We start from the raw sequence: 14,864 nt of genomic DNA on the forward strand, positions 1-14,864 counted from the left end.
CTGAGGGCCATGTCAGATGCAGGCAGGCCTGTGACTCCTTTCTTGGACACGGGCCTGTGTGAATGTGTTACATCCTGCTCCTCACTCCTGTGGTGTTCTTAGAACCGTATTTCTGGGCACTCTTCTTCCCATTTTCAACAGATCTAAACAAGCCTTGCCTAAAACCTCTGGAGCACAGAGCAGCAGGCAGACACAGCCACCCCCTCCCTGGTGAGACCCTGGAGCACAGAACATACACACCCCTGGGCAGCTGCTGGGTCTGTGGGACAGGGACCTGGACTAAAGAGCATTCACTTGCTGCTGGACTTGCCCATTACCCAGTTGGTGGCCTTTTGTCCTGGGGGACCATGGTCATGGTCCCTTCTCTGGGAATGTCTGTTTCTTGCCTGTTAGGTAAGTGCCCAGACTCTTCTCCTTCGGTGACTATTCAGCCTTACAAAACACGGACTCCAGCACACAAAGTATGGAATTTTGTTTTGTTTTCTTGCCATAGATTATGTACGAGATAAATGCAACATTCAGGCTCAGTTGTGTAACAAAGAAGAAGACATTCAAAACTGACCATGAAATAAATTGTAGAAAGCAAAGTTTATATGACAATAAACATGCAGTTTGCAAAAGAATGAAGATAGTGTACTGGTATTAAAAGACATTTCCATATAGAGACAGCTTATGCAGCAATTTACAAGTTTAACGTCTGGCTGAAGTATGCAAGCCCTTTAAAGCTGGCATTCAAATTACCAGTAGCTTAATCAGCCATACTTACTTGAAGTACACAGTAAAATTAGACAATGTTTACACTTGCTATCCATCCAATCCAGCATCAAGGCACTGTCCTTCTGAGCAGGTCTGTCCCCATGTCCCACATGGCTGCTCGCCTAGATGCCAGTATCCACACAGCAACATTCGATGACCAGTAACCTTGACCGTAGACTCCTTATCCCCAAATAAAAGCGCTTGATTACGAGACAATCCATCACTGTATCAAAGTGTCAGTCTGTATGTGACACTGTAAACAAGACTGGTGTATTAAAAAAACCACAGCAAGTTGACTGGATCCACTAACGAATGTGCTTTGATATGAAGAAAAGCGATAGGTGTTACGGGTCTGAACACTGCACAGAACACGCCACCTACTGCGCCTGCTGTCACCAGAGAATAGCAGCTGGTCAGGCTGCAGAAGACGCTTCAGCCTGTGCAGGAGGAGCTGTCTGTCCGTCTGTCGGCAGTTGTGCCATACGCGGTCTTGATCTGTTGTTACAGACGTGTGCTTCTGCAGAGTAGCAATGCCTTTATTGCATATATCCCCATATGATACCTTTTATCCCCTTCAAGGTTTGCGTTGCAGTTAAACACAAGCAGTGGCTAAGGCTGCGTTCTGCGAGGTACTTATTACCCACCCTCTCTCTCTGCACTAAAATTAAGAGCGGGGTGGAGGGGGAAGTGGACAGTTGCTGAGATCTGGCCCTTATTCATTAAATTTTAATCTGTTCATATCAAATCTTGTGGCCTTAAAAAAAAATGCATCCTTGTGCATTTAGTCAGCACTACTTTCATTATTAGGAATGGCTCAGATTGCACAAGTACTAAAAAGGAAACAAGTGAAAGCAAACATACGTATTATAGTTGTTTTTTCTTTTTCTTTTTTAGCTGATCCTATCTCTTTCAAGGAAGAGAGAAGAGAAGTAGTGAGTTCAATGCAAGGTACTTAATGCACTTGTACCTCCCCTTTACTGCAGTTTTCCAGAACAAAAGCTAAGATGAATATTGTGGGGTTGGCTGTCATTCCTAGATGGCCTTTCCATGAAAAAAAAAAACCTCAGAAATTTTGTTATAAACTACTTCTAAATAACATTAAAAGCAACTCTTGGAATTTTAGAACAGCTATGTGTAGCAATCCTACCAAACAGACAAGGTTACAGGGGATTAATAAAGTTTTAAAATCCACCAGTCGGAAGAACTTTTTAACACACATAAAGGAATGTATCAAAATAACAGTTTACCTTAATTACAACAACTGAGGGAAAATAAACCAGTATATTTAGTCCTGTTTAATGCACACTAATTACGATTTAAAATGTGAATGTCCTGGAGTGGGGCTGACTATTATTAACTATTTGAGTCTTTGGAGCTTCAAATCCCGCTGTGAAGTCAACACTATAGCAGCATATATTGATGTGGGTCTTGGATATTCAAGACCTGGCACTAATTAAACAAGTTCCATTACTGAAGTTAAACCAGCATGATGATTCCTACATATTGGACACACCAATGTAAGTTTTAGCTTACTCGTGGTTTATTTGCTCATGGTTTACAGTCAAAGCTGAAGCTGCAAACCCCACCCCAGGCCATGGGACCTCTCCCGTGCCCAAGAATGGGACTCAGCCCTCGCATGCAAACTCTTTCCTCCTCCTAGGGCCAAAGTTTTTTTCCAGCCCTGATAATTGCCATTTTGCTAGGCTGCTGTAGCACAGATAGGCACATACATGCCTGTCACAAACACTCCAGAATGAAGTTTAGAAAAATTCTGTGTCTGTTGTGCTTTGTGCTGCCAGGTTAAGGCTTAACAGGCAGTTTGCTACAGTAGGGCATATGAAACATAATCCCAAAACTTTTACTACAGTGGGAGAGGGTATTACCAGATTCACTGCCCTGAAAGCAAGCAAACACACCCCAGAAATAACCCAAACAACCTTCTGTTCTAGCAAAACCACCACAACACTGGAGGTAAATATATTAACTTTCATAAATCGAGGAGCAGTTAGCCAACCTGCACTTAAGAGACCTTCCAAACATGCTAATACATGAAAAATAGTTTCTATTCCTACTAGCCTCCCTCGCCTGCCATCAAAGTTACAAGGTCTTTACAGCTATTCTCCCACCCCTACCTGAAAAATCCCAGTCCAGGAAATCAAGATGGACATCAAAGTGTCAGTACTGAAGTGTGATTTTATTTTAATAATGCCTTTATTTTCTAAAGTGCAACATAGTTACTGGGGGGGAAGAAGCTTTTTCTTTAACTGCTATGTTAGGGCCAACTTCAGAGAATTTCAGTAGGTTGCTATAATGACATTACAGATGCTCAAAAAACTGTATTTAACTGTTTGATACAATTAGATTGTTACGATCCAAGTACAAAATCAAGTTAAATCCTGACACTGCACGGTGTAATATTTGGCACATAGGTTTATGAACAAGCCGTAAACCTGTTATTTGTATGTATTGTGGCTTCTACAAGCTGCTCACCCACCAGTATCTTCTGCTTAGTTTTTAGTATTTTAGCCCTAGATAAATGCACAAGACTGAAAGATAGAATACAGCTCTGCCAGATATACAGAATTGTCTCTAGGATAGACTCCTGTGTGGTTCTGTAAGTTGATTACCACTGACCACAACAAAGAAAGACGCTAGACATGACAGGCCAGAAATCTCATTAGCACAGACCTTTAAAAATGCAAATCTCTTGACAATACTTTTCCAATATTTGGAAACGGTCCATGATTAACAACAACCGAGAACAAAACGCCCTTCTTTTACACAACAGAAAGGCAAATAGCAACTTCAAGAATAACTGAAGTTGCCCCTCAAATATGACAAATGCATCATATTCTTTGATGCTATCAAAAGTTAGCATCACCAGATCACAAAACAAAAAAAATCTGCATGTTTTTGAAAGTATCTGGCCTTTGAAGCAATGTTTGGACTAAGCAGCCAGGTTGTAGCCCACAATGTTTCAGAGATGCACCGGAGGTGGATTAGATGCACGTGGTTGCAGGGCAGCTCTAATAAACATACACACTGCAGAGACTTTACCTTTTACTTGTGGTTTCTACAGTCACTATATAGTTTGCATAGAAAAGACAACCCATCTGCCAGTAAATTAACTCCTATTATTTTCCAAGAGGAATGTGTTCTGATGAAAAAAATGCTCCTTCAGCTTCTGAAAAAATGAAAGACGGTCTCTACTCTCTCTTGACAGCACAGCTTTGATTATGCTCCTGCCCTCAGGGAGGGAGTTTGAAGGTGCTGAGGTGGAGTCGGGAAAAAAAGGAAGAGGACTGGTTTGAAGAAATGTGTAGTTATAGTAAGCTACCACATAGCCTGTTAGTTTAAAAAAGTGCCCAGATACAAAATATACTGTTGGGAGAAAGGAACTGTGGAACACAGAAATGTTTTTTAAGTTTCTGCATTCTTTATCTGTTTTAAATAGTCCAGACTTCAAGAGGTAATCTTATGAATTTACTCTAGTATTGAGTTTCTTTGTCACAAAAGCAGAAGGCGCAGGTGAACATTTATATGTACATCTGTCCTTCCATGCAGGCTGGCAGACAAGGCCAAGGGAGGCTGAAATGATAGTGACACCTGCTTTTCCAGGGCCTTTAGGAAGTGCTCTGCAGAACAGCAGCACCAGAGGTCACAGCACAAAATGTTTCAGGTGGTCTTAAATACATAGTTCTTTGCTGAAGGAGAAATAAAACCTTGTTTTATCCTCTCAACACAGCATTTAGTGTTTTGAATAAAGGCTTTATTAGTGTCAGATTAGAAAACTGACTAGATTAAGGTAAAAAAAAAAAATCTAGAAGAGTGCCATAAAATTTCTAGTTATAATCAGAGAAGGGGCTCATTTTAATGTAGTTTCATTTTTCTTTAAACCCTGGTAGAGATAATCTTCAAGAAGTATACCTTCTTCAATAAAATGTGAACTGTATGAACAGGAGAAAAATGAGACATAAGGAAAAAAGGAATTTTAGCAGCCACTTAAAGTGTTATTTGTGGCTCACGATTGCTAACAGATACATACTACCAGTAATGCTTTAATTCAGGGGATAGGTTTTGTTTTTTCTTCTGAGAGCTTCCATGACTTTGAATGCTTTGGCGTTTGCTGCTTTCAGTTTTAAGGAGGTACTGCAGCACTAGCAGTGAGGTTACAGCACACTGTTGTCGTCTATCAGGAAGAAGGTCATATATTCTTTCTCCTGAGCAGTTAGAAAAATGGTAAAAAGTTACAGCTCATTAGTTGCCTCTCAAGCTGTATACAGCAAAGATGCACTTATTAAACAGAGGCAATTTATATGACCAGAGAGGTATGCTATAAACAGACAGGGATCTGGGTACAAAACCTTTGACTAACTGTTAATCTGTATTTTCATCTGGATTTTAAAACTTCTGAACATGAGACTGAATTGCAAGGCACATTTTTAGACCAAATTATTATACAATAATGTGTGCACACATATCTAAATATAGGCAGAACATCAATTACTATAGTAGCATTCAGGGTCAAACGATCATGGTGTTTTCTTATTTGCACACCACAGCAAGTTCTGTTTAACTTTTGTAATTTTTAAATGGGGGTGAACATGATTTGCATGTCTGGTAAGCCAAGTTAGAATTCAGAAAGTCAATCAAGCAACTGAAAACTAAATGACACAATTTTTCCATGTTAGAATACTAAGCTTCAGTCTTTTGCACAAAGATGCTCCAAGCAACTAAAGCTGGCTTTTCAGGCTTGTACTCTGTCACAAATCGAAGTACTTCTTCTAGGAGGTCTATTGCCTGATGTGGTTAATCAAAACTTGCCATTTTCAATCATGTATAAGTCTGGTATGACAAGGCAAAAAACCCAAGGTAGCACAACGGCTTGTTCAGCTATCCAGACAGTTTATGTAGTGCGTAAAAGTCTCCAGCAAGTCTGGACTGCAAATTTTCCACAAAATCAGGCCTTATTGTACTTTGTCAATGTAGTCTTCACTTGATTTCAATATTTCTATCTGTATTCAGACAAAAATACCTAGCTTAATTTATCCAAAACACAGGAGCAAGTGTGAACAGGCACTAATGAAGGCCTAAAGAGAGCCAGTTTCCTCTCTCACTGAGGCATATATCCCCCTTGTCTCACAGTCTGAGGAAGGTAACTTTTTGGCATTTCATCAAATGATGGTGTATTTCCTTCCACTGTTTCAGCTCTCACAGTTTGTCCTTCAGTACTTGTCAGTAAAACATCTGATAGAGCAGCTTCCTGGGTATTTTTTTCCAGCCTGAAGCCCAACAGCTGTGAACTCTGATCTGCAAATCCAGCAAGATCCCCCTCATTAGCAGAAGTAATTTGCTTTGTTCTTTCAAAGCATTGCCTGTCTGCGTTGGTTTCATCCAGACCACGATTTCGCTTGAAATACTGCTGCCTCAGTGTTGTACTGTCACTTCCTCCAGTGTGATCCTCTGATCTCTCTTCTGAATCTAGCAGTGGCTGGGTCGATTCAGACCTTGAAAAGACTTGTACAGGTGTTTGGTCTCTGTAGCCATTAAGTACTACAGTTGAATATTGAACAGTGCTTGAAGTGTTTTGTGTAGTTTCGCCTTCATCGCTGTCAGAGACACTTTGCCTAGGAGAAGACATGCATGAGGATCCTCCAATACCACTGCTGTGCCCTTCTGATGTACTTTTTTCCTTTTTAAGCAAGTCAAAGGGTTTTAGATCTTGTTCTGAAAAAGACTTCTTGTCATCAGCTTCTATTTCTACGACGCTTACATCTGTAAAGCTGCCTTCAGGGTACATCTGATCTTTGGAACTAAAGTTATGCTGAAAGAAAGAGATGGACGTTGCCTAAGAGGAAGGTTATGTTAAAACTCAAAAATCTCATCAAATATCTGAAGTTTTATTCTGTAATTGTTTCAAGGTTTATTTTTATATAAGTCTTCTCCTTACTGAGTTTGGCAATATCTCCAAAATATCTGTTACAAAATGAAGGTCATAGTTTTGATTACAATACAAAGTCTTAATTACACAGCTATTCTAAAACCATAATGGGTGTGTAAGCTTTGCTCCAGTGTTAATAACTCTTAAGAGCCACAAACATGAAACCATTTGCTGTGGAACACAGGAACATTCTCTACTGAAGCCATACATGCCTTTTTTTCCAACAATGTATTCAACATCCCAGCACTTCTTCATAGAAGTTAGCCACAGTTTAGGGAACAGAATTTGCTATGTCATTTGCTATGCCCCACATGGGGCATAAATTTTGCTGCCATCTCCTCATCCATTATGAACTCTTAGAGCTTTCCCTCTCATTAATGACTTAACTGTGCAAAACAGTCATGTCAGGGTTTTAAGAATGGGAATAATTAATTCTGTTTACTTAACCCTGATTTCCCATAAACAAGTAAAATAATCAGGCCTCAGACCCTTCCAACTAGTAAACTGGCTATAATTCACAATGTTAAAGCCTGGTCTATGTTGTGAACTTGTACCAAGGACCACGTATTTCTAATGCTGAATCTACTGATGCAATAAAATCTTATAACCATATCATATAATATCATGTCATGAAACTTAACATCCATTTTTTTGCCTTCAGATCCATGTGTACTAGAAGACAGAAGACCAACTGGTTAGTTTATCTGAAACCTTGTGGACTAGGGAGATACAGGAATCTGAAAGATGAGTATTACCTTAGCTGGAACTTGAGGAGACCACTGAGCAATGTTACTCTTGGATGGATCAGGGACGATAGGCCAGATATGCTTTTTAATTCTGTAAAGGATTAAAACAAAAAAAATTACAAGATGCACTCCCCAAATTCCTATGTCGATAGCAAGTATTGCATAATCCAGGACACCACTCCCTTACACAGAGATTTTACAGTAGTCATTTCCCCATAGGAATGCTTCCTGCACTTCTTTACATCTTCGTAGGAAGCTGTACCACTTAGCGAAGCACAGCACTGTACTTGTAACTCCCCCACACACTAGATGTCGCCATCCAACATAAGGCAAACCAACAAATGGTAACAGTTAGTAAAGGATTTTCAAATGTATAGCACTCTAGAATCACAGAATATTAGAGATTGAAAGGGACCTCAAAAGACCATTTAGTCCAATCCCCCCACCGGAGCAGGAACACCTAGATGAGGTTACACAGGAATGTGTCCAGGTGGGTTTTGAATGTCTCCAGATAAGACTCCACAACCCCCCTGGGCAGCCTGTTCCAGTGATCTAGCACCGGAATCTACAGAGCAATTATCTAGGTAAACTCTAATGCCTATCAGTTGCTTCTTTAAGACAGCCATGAATATCACAGCTGTGAAAACCTAACCCAACCTCACAACTAAAAATCACAGCTAAAAATAAAGTATTTGAACAAAAACTTTCCTGGTGTTCTGTATCTCTGAACTCTTAAGAATGTAGTGACTGTTCCTTAACCATAGAAGTTTCTGTAGATAAACCAGTCCCACTCAAACTAACTTTGAAACTGATGCATCTATCCTGCTCCTTATAAACAGGCTGCAAGAACAGATCCTCCGTAGAACTGTGAAGAGCATTGCAAGATGGGCTTTTGAACTGACATTACTGAACAGCCAACTTCAGAAGCTGCAGGGAGGTCAGAAGGAAAAGGGGAAAAAGTGCTGTCTTTAATTAGAAAGAAAAGAGAGTTGACTGGGGACAGGTGAGAGGTGTTTGCCCAGGAAAACACTTCAGCAATAAGGTCCAGCTAAAGCCACAGACAAGACCTCTGGAGTAGGAGCAGGAGGAAGCAGGATCCCAGCTGGTAGTAAACAGACACTGAGTTTTACTGAGGTCATGCAAGGTGGATAAATGTCTGCCTAATTCTTTTGGCTGTAAAGATTAAAGTTGGCTAACCCTGTAACTAAATAGCTCAAATGCAGCCAGCAAACAGATTCTTCTGTACCTTACAAACTAGGGACCATCATTCCACTTTTGTATGATGACTAAGAAAACACAGACAGTACATTCTGATCAAAACCGAGCAAACCTAATCCTGACCAACTCTAGCAAGGAAATAGGAACCTCCTAGGAGGACTGAGTCATGGAACACTTTGTTCATGTGCTATTGGTTAACAATAAGAAATTAGTATCATAAGAGGCCCTGATTTCTCAAAACATAAAAATGTTTATTTCCCATCAATGTGCATTTTAACTTCTTTTTCTGATCTAAGTGGAGAATACTTGCTGATTGTATTGAATTATTGTCATCTCTGTTATGCCCAGAAACATCAGAAGCGTAAGACCTCATTCATACTTACAAATCACGTTTGTTGAAGCAAAACAAAACTCCAAGGAGCACAATCAACAGGAATGCTAGACATACAGGTACAACTATGGCTTCAATTTCTCCTTTCCCTGAAGAAAATGAAGAGAAGCAGTTATGGCCCACTTTGACATTTAAGGAACTTGGCAGCAGCACACATTCCCAAAGGGATAGGGAAAATCTGAAACTGAATACACCTGCAGCGCTCAGTCTCAAGCTTCATCTTCAGAAGAACCTTTTCACCATTTGAGAAGAGCCTGTTGGTGAAAACATGAAAAGCTCCATCCCAACAATCTAACGCCTTGCATCAACAAAAATCACAGGTTCGTCTAGAAGCTGTAATAATGACATATCAAGTAATTTTACAGTTGGGCAGACATGACAGTAACATCGATATACAGGCATCTATGGCCCAGGTATTTCAGTGGCCTACTGGCTGCCATAACATCCTGGTCAACTAAAATATGCCAAGTCACTACTCATCCACCAGTTTATTCCGTACATGAAAACATCCTGTGCCTGCAAACACTTAAGGCTGCATTATTGTTGTGTATTCCTTCCGACGTTATACATGTTCTTAAGTAAACCTTACAGAATGCTTGGGGAAGAGCAGCAGTTTAGAGAAAACAAAACAAAACTAAAAACTCCTAAATCTAAAGAAGTACCTTCCACAAGTAAGTTCAGTTAATGTTGTTGCTCTTACCGTTACAAATAGGAACTGCTCTACAGCTGAACATACAATAAATTTTACTCTTCAACATGAAAAGTAGCAAACTCTAACAGTGATACGAATGAGAATGCAGAGCCTGAGGAAGGGTTGTAAGAATGGCATGTGCTGAATGGAACCTAGATTAGCAGATCAAGATCCCAGCACACCTCTGCATCTTCTCAGGACACCTGTGTCAGGACAACAAAGGCCATCTTACCTTCAGATTAAAACAAAGACACTGGACTCATTAAGACCACAGTATAAGCCATCAGACATCAGATAAGACGACGTGGGTACTGAGTATATCCTAATGACTCACACAAACTAGGGGCAAAATAATATTATAAAGTATACACAAAACACATTCAAAACCAGCATGTTTTCTAATGCAAAAGAACAATCCAGGAGACCTGCAGACGATAGTGTGTCCTCTGTACAGTCAGAAGAAATCCTGACTAAACTACCTCTTTGAGATTGAGTACTACACAGGCTACCTGGATATCATCTACCTTGTTGAGTATGAGTGACACAAACTTTTTTCTTTTAAATAAAACCACCTTTCCCTCCTATCAGATATTACACAGAGCCTTGCTATGCCGTTGCAACTTTACTTCATATAATTGCTCCTCTCCTCCTTACCAAATTTTTGTGTAGTAAATGTAAAATCAGGACCACTCCTGCCTCCTTCATCTGTGTAGGCCATCATCCGCACAGTATACAGTGTGTCACTTGTTAGAGGAGAAAGGGTATACTCTGTCTTGGAAGGATCCACTGTCACAGCTAGAGAGAGAAAAAAAATTGTACTAATTTTCTGTACAATTTATTAGCTCGTCACAAACACAAGAGCATTAGGATATCATGTTTTCAGATGTACAAGATAGTAAGATGCATGATTTCATGGAATATACAGACATAGGCTATAAACTTGTACAAGAAATGCTCAGATTCAATTGCTTTTGAATGTTTGAATTTCGTCTCTTTCTTGATGATTTTATGTATTAATTTCCTGTGTCTGTGTTCCCCTTGACCACCAGAAAGTAGCTACAAACTAAACTAGTAGTAAAGCTAAGGCTTAAAGGTCTCTAATAAGCTGAACACATGGCTAACTAGAAACAGCTAGTTAGGAACCAGAAAAAACATGATTAACTAGAAATAACAAAAAAGTAAGGTAGGCATTGGTAGTAATTGGCCCTTCCAATTTAAGCGTATCTAAAGAAGAAAAAACAACTTCTGTTAGTGCTAGCTCTTTTCCTTACACCTGCAGGTTATATGCAGTACTGAGAACTAAAAGGCACTTCAAACAAGATGTTTTACATCAGTAATATATTGACCTACATCTCCAGGAGAATTAAAAATCCCTCTTATTTTTTAAGGCTTTATCAAGTTAAATGCAGCCAACATCTTCACATCTTAAATGGTCTAGCTTCATCTTGCTATACCATCATCTCATCCTGTGTTAAGATAGAGAGATAGGAGAACAATAGCCGCAAATCAGCTTTCAGAAGCTAAACCGTGTACTGTGTTGTACACAGGCTGAATATTCCAAATTCTTCATTAGGGACTTTTCTGTTCAGTATGGAGGAGAGCTATGCCTCGGGAATGAACTTTATGTCACCAGGACAGCCACATTCATTTCTGTGTGTTGTTTTTCAGGAATATGTGTATTAGAAAGGAAATGGATGGAATACTTCAGTACCACAAAGCACTTCTCTGCTTTCTGTTACCTGTTTCATTTCCATCAATAGTTTTGTAAAATATGGTGTAACTTCTGATAAATCCATTTTGTTCATCCACTGTGAGATGGTTCCATGTCAAAACAGCTTCAGCTTTTCCTACTTTTTTTGTCTGAACAGTTGGTCCTTTTGAGGGACCTGTAATGGGAGATGAAGATTAGTTTCTGTTGGGCATCCTCACATCCACAGCAGCAGTGTATTAATGAGCACTGAATTACTAATGCATAAAAACCTCAATGGAATAGCTGGGATAATTAATCTGCAAAGCATTCTTTTCAGACAATATAGCAACCCCAAAGATGTTTTAAAAGAGAAACCTCCAGAGAAAAAAATATATGAAAACCAGTAATCAGCAGATCACATTAATCTTCAACTGAATTTAGTCTTGACTTCATACTTAAAATCTAAAATAAATCAGCATAGAAATATTACTATAACAATAAAATAACAAATTCAGGCGACATTATCTGATAAAGGTTGGAAAAAAGGAAAGAGTCAGTCACAGACATCTATTCAACTCCTAAATACTGAAAATGGATGTCAATGGAAGGGACAAGATCAATTATGTCAGATGACCCTCAAGTGCAGGACCATCTTTCATTATGTAGTACACATTAAAATAAAGGTCTCACTATTTGTAGTCAAGAAAATCAGTTTATGTGCTCCAAGATGACTATTTTGTACTTACGATCCTGCTGAAGATAAGCCTTTACAGACTGTCCACTTCCCTGACCATCAGCATACAGAGGGTACACAGTTATCAAGTAACACTTGAATGGCTTTATATCACCTAAAAGGAATTAAAAAAGTGTTGTTTCACAGACAGTCAGATTCCCCACCATCCTTCTAATTTACTTCAGATACGGGGTTCTGGGTTTCAGCTGTTTTATAAGATGCACTCGTACCTAATGCAGCTGACTTTTCTTCTAGAGCTCATTGATCTACTGTTCCAAAATATCAACTAAAAGAACAATATAATGGTTTGCATTCAAATATTAAATTAAATAAACAGATTTAATAGAAGTCTGGTATTTTTCTAATTTATTTTAAATAAAAGCCTTCATCTGTCTGCAGCACTTAACCCCAAAAGAACTATAAAGCTGATCAAGTTTCATTGTTTGAAGGATGGATGAAAGAATTTGATTTTGAAGGAACTCAGCCTTTTCACTATTTTAGTGGTTTCCAAGAATGAGAGGACTAAAACCAAAATGCAGATAAAACCTTTGCTGCTACTTAACACAAATTTCAAAATGCAAGATTAGATACAATTTGATATTTGACAAAAATGTACAGATACTTGCAGAGTCATGATAAACTAAGATAAGACTTCAACATTATCCCAGGCTCCTATCGTAAAACAAAATGCTATTCAGCATGAGGATATTCCTCACTTCAAGGATACTTACTAGGTTTTTGGAGTCTTTAACAAAGTATTTTTAGGCTTATGAGCTAAATACCTTTTAAGTATGTTCCTTGAATGTTTCCTGGTTCATTCTGCCATTCTATGATGCAATCTGCACTGTTGGACACCAAGCACCACTCGATCACATATTTAAGAACATAATTGTTAGGAGCAGTCCACCGTACCCACAACTTGCCATCTTTAGGTATTGTTCTAACATTCTTCACAGGAGCTGTGATGAAAGAAAACAGACGAGTGATAAATATTGACAGTTCTTCCACTGGATATTCACAGTAATGGCTATTTTGTCAAATGTACATACTTTTGGGTTATTGTAATGGTGACAATTTGACAGAACCTAAGTAAATATAAAACCCATTTTCTGAAATTTTGAAGCTTACTCTGAATCTTTGCATCAGAGATTCAAAACAAACAGTGTTAGGCTATTTAAAAACCTGGAAATTCGACTCAGCTACTCTGTTCTCAAACACAATAAGTTGCCTCATTACAGAGTAAATAGACAGTATTTCTTCCAAAAGAAAGGATCTATTTCAGAGAGAAATCAGATCTTGAGACACTTTTAAATTCCCATTCTAATCATGACACTCACACACCAAGACACTCAAGGACCAAGTACTTCTGGCTGCAGTGCTATTCTGTTTGAAACATACCTTTAATTAGTTTATCTAATAGTTTTATAACCTGTGGCTCTCCCTTGGTGTTTACACTAAGAGCAGAAATCTGTCTGTATACTTATTTCTTGCTTCCTGTCTTGGTAGTGTTTAGACTGTCTAAGAGGAAGCTGGAAATAAGGAGAAATGAGCCTGTAGTTAACTACTGCTGCAATGCAAAGGACATGATAAAAAGGAGCATGAGCAGCAGGGATACAGTGGAAGCAGAAGACAAAGCAACCATACAATTACTGAATATGTGGGAAAGTAAGACTGTGATATAAAGGAAGGGATAGTGGGGCATCAGAAAGCAGAAGGAAGAACCATGATGAGATGATATATACATGAAGTATGCTTGCTTCCCTAACTCTTTTTTTTTTTTTTTTTAAGTAAACAAAAATGCCTGCTATGCAAAGAAAAGAACCAATAGGGAATATAGTGCACAGTAGCTCTAAGGATCAAAAAGAACAGCAAAACAGCACACATAGCTTCAAATGAACCTGTGAGTACACAAATTGCACATTCCATATCGTAGCATAATTACACAGAGTAAGGCTGTAGATACACTCAACACTACTCCAGTAATGTCTCCACGTAAAGGTCTTTTCCAACCAAAACAATTCTATGATTCTCTGTAAAAGGTATTGTTTTACAACACCAAAGGTTTATTTTAACAAAAGCCATGCAGATGCATTTGAAAGAGACCTTACTAGGACACTAACCTTTTGAATTACTTGCTGGGATAAGTAAAACTGATGGAGGGGATGCCCCGGCTCTGTTATGGGCAATCACAGTCACTTCGTATGTTCCATTTGGCATCTTTAATGTAAGGTTTGTGGTACTAACGTTGTATTTGTCTGGTGGACTGGAGAGAGGTGATTTAGCTCTGACAGTCACTTCATAGTACAAGATTATTCCATTGGCTTCAAATGGTTCCAATGCCTGTTAGAAACAAATTTTTTATTATATTGATACAGAACAAATGTGACTTAACCTTTGTCTTGGATGCTTAATTGAGAAATCTAAAAGCAAGGCAATTACATAGATAAAATAACTGCATATTTAAGGAAAGTGCAAATAACCTGCATTCATTTCTGTAAATCAGTAACTTCCAGAACTATTTCTCGCTTAAATCCTCTTTTTCTTGCCTCACAATCCCGCCTAGTCATAAAATAAAAGCTATTCCGTAAAGATTGCCGAACGTGTTGATAGAACCTGCATTTTATGTGACTTTACATGACAACAACATACAAGTGTTAAGCTGTGTTGAACTTGAATGCAGAACAGTCTGAGTAGTTTT

The 14,864-nt window shown here is 38.8% G+C and overlaps 1 protein-coding gene across 2 annotated transcripts in view; it reads right to left on the reverse strand.

Annotated features, from left to right (window-relative positions):
• Nucleotides 1–462: 462 nt before the first annotated feature.
• The window catches only part of IL6ST (interleukin 6 cytokine family signal transducer), a 35,991-nt gene continuing 21,589 nt past the window's right edge, over nt 463–14,864 (reverse strand). Inside the window, exons 9-17 of one of the 2 annotated variants that reach the window (XR_010468795.1) lie at nt 14,287–14,506; nt 12,949–13,125; nt 12,180–12,281; nt 11,483–11,629; nt 10,398–10,538; nt 9,247–9,306; nt 9,045–9,141; nt 7,453–7,534; nt 5,326–6,580 (exon numbers count right to left, since the gene is read on the reverse strand). Coding sequence is in view for 1 of the 2 variants with exons in the window: in XM_065045233.1 (XP_064901305.1) it covers nt 5,870–6,580; nt 7,453–7,534; nt 9,045–9,141; nt 10,398–10,538; nt 11,483–11,629; nt 12,180–12,281; nt 12,949–13,125; nt 14,287–14,506 (1,677 nt within the window). In the remaining variant the exon portion in view is untranslated. Of the gene's footprint in view, nt 6,581–7,452; nt 7,535–9,044; nt 9,142–9,246; nt 9,307–10,397; nt 10,539–11,482; nt 11,630–12,179; nt 12,282–12,948; nt 13,126–14,286; nt 14,507–14,864 lie in introns of both variants that reach the window. The other variant, XM_065045233.1, reaches the window with a different exon arrangement.

This window comes from Columba livia, chromosome Z, assembly GCF_036013475.1.
Source record: "Columba livia isolate bColLiv1 breed racing homer chromosome Z, bColLiv1.pat.W.v2, whole genome shotgun sequence".
NCBI lineage: Eukaryota > Metazoa > Chordata > Aves > Columbiformes > Columbidae > Columba > Columba livia.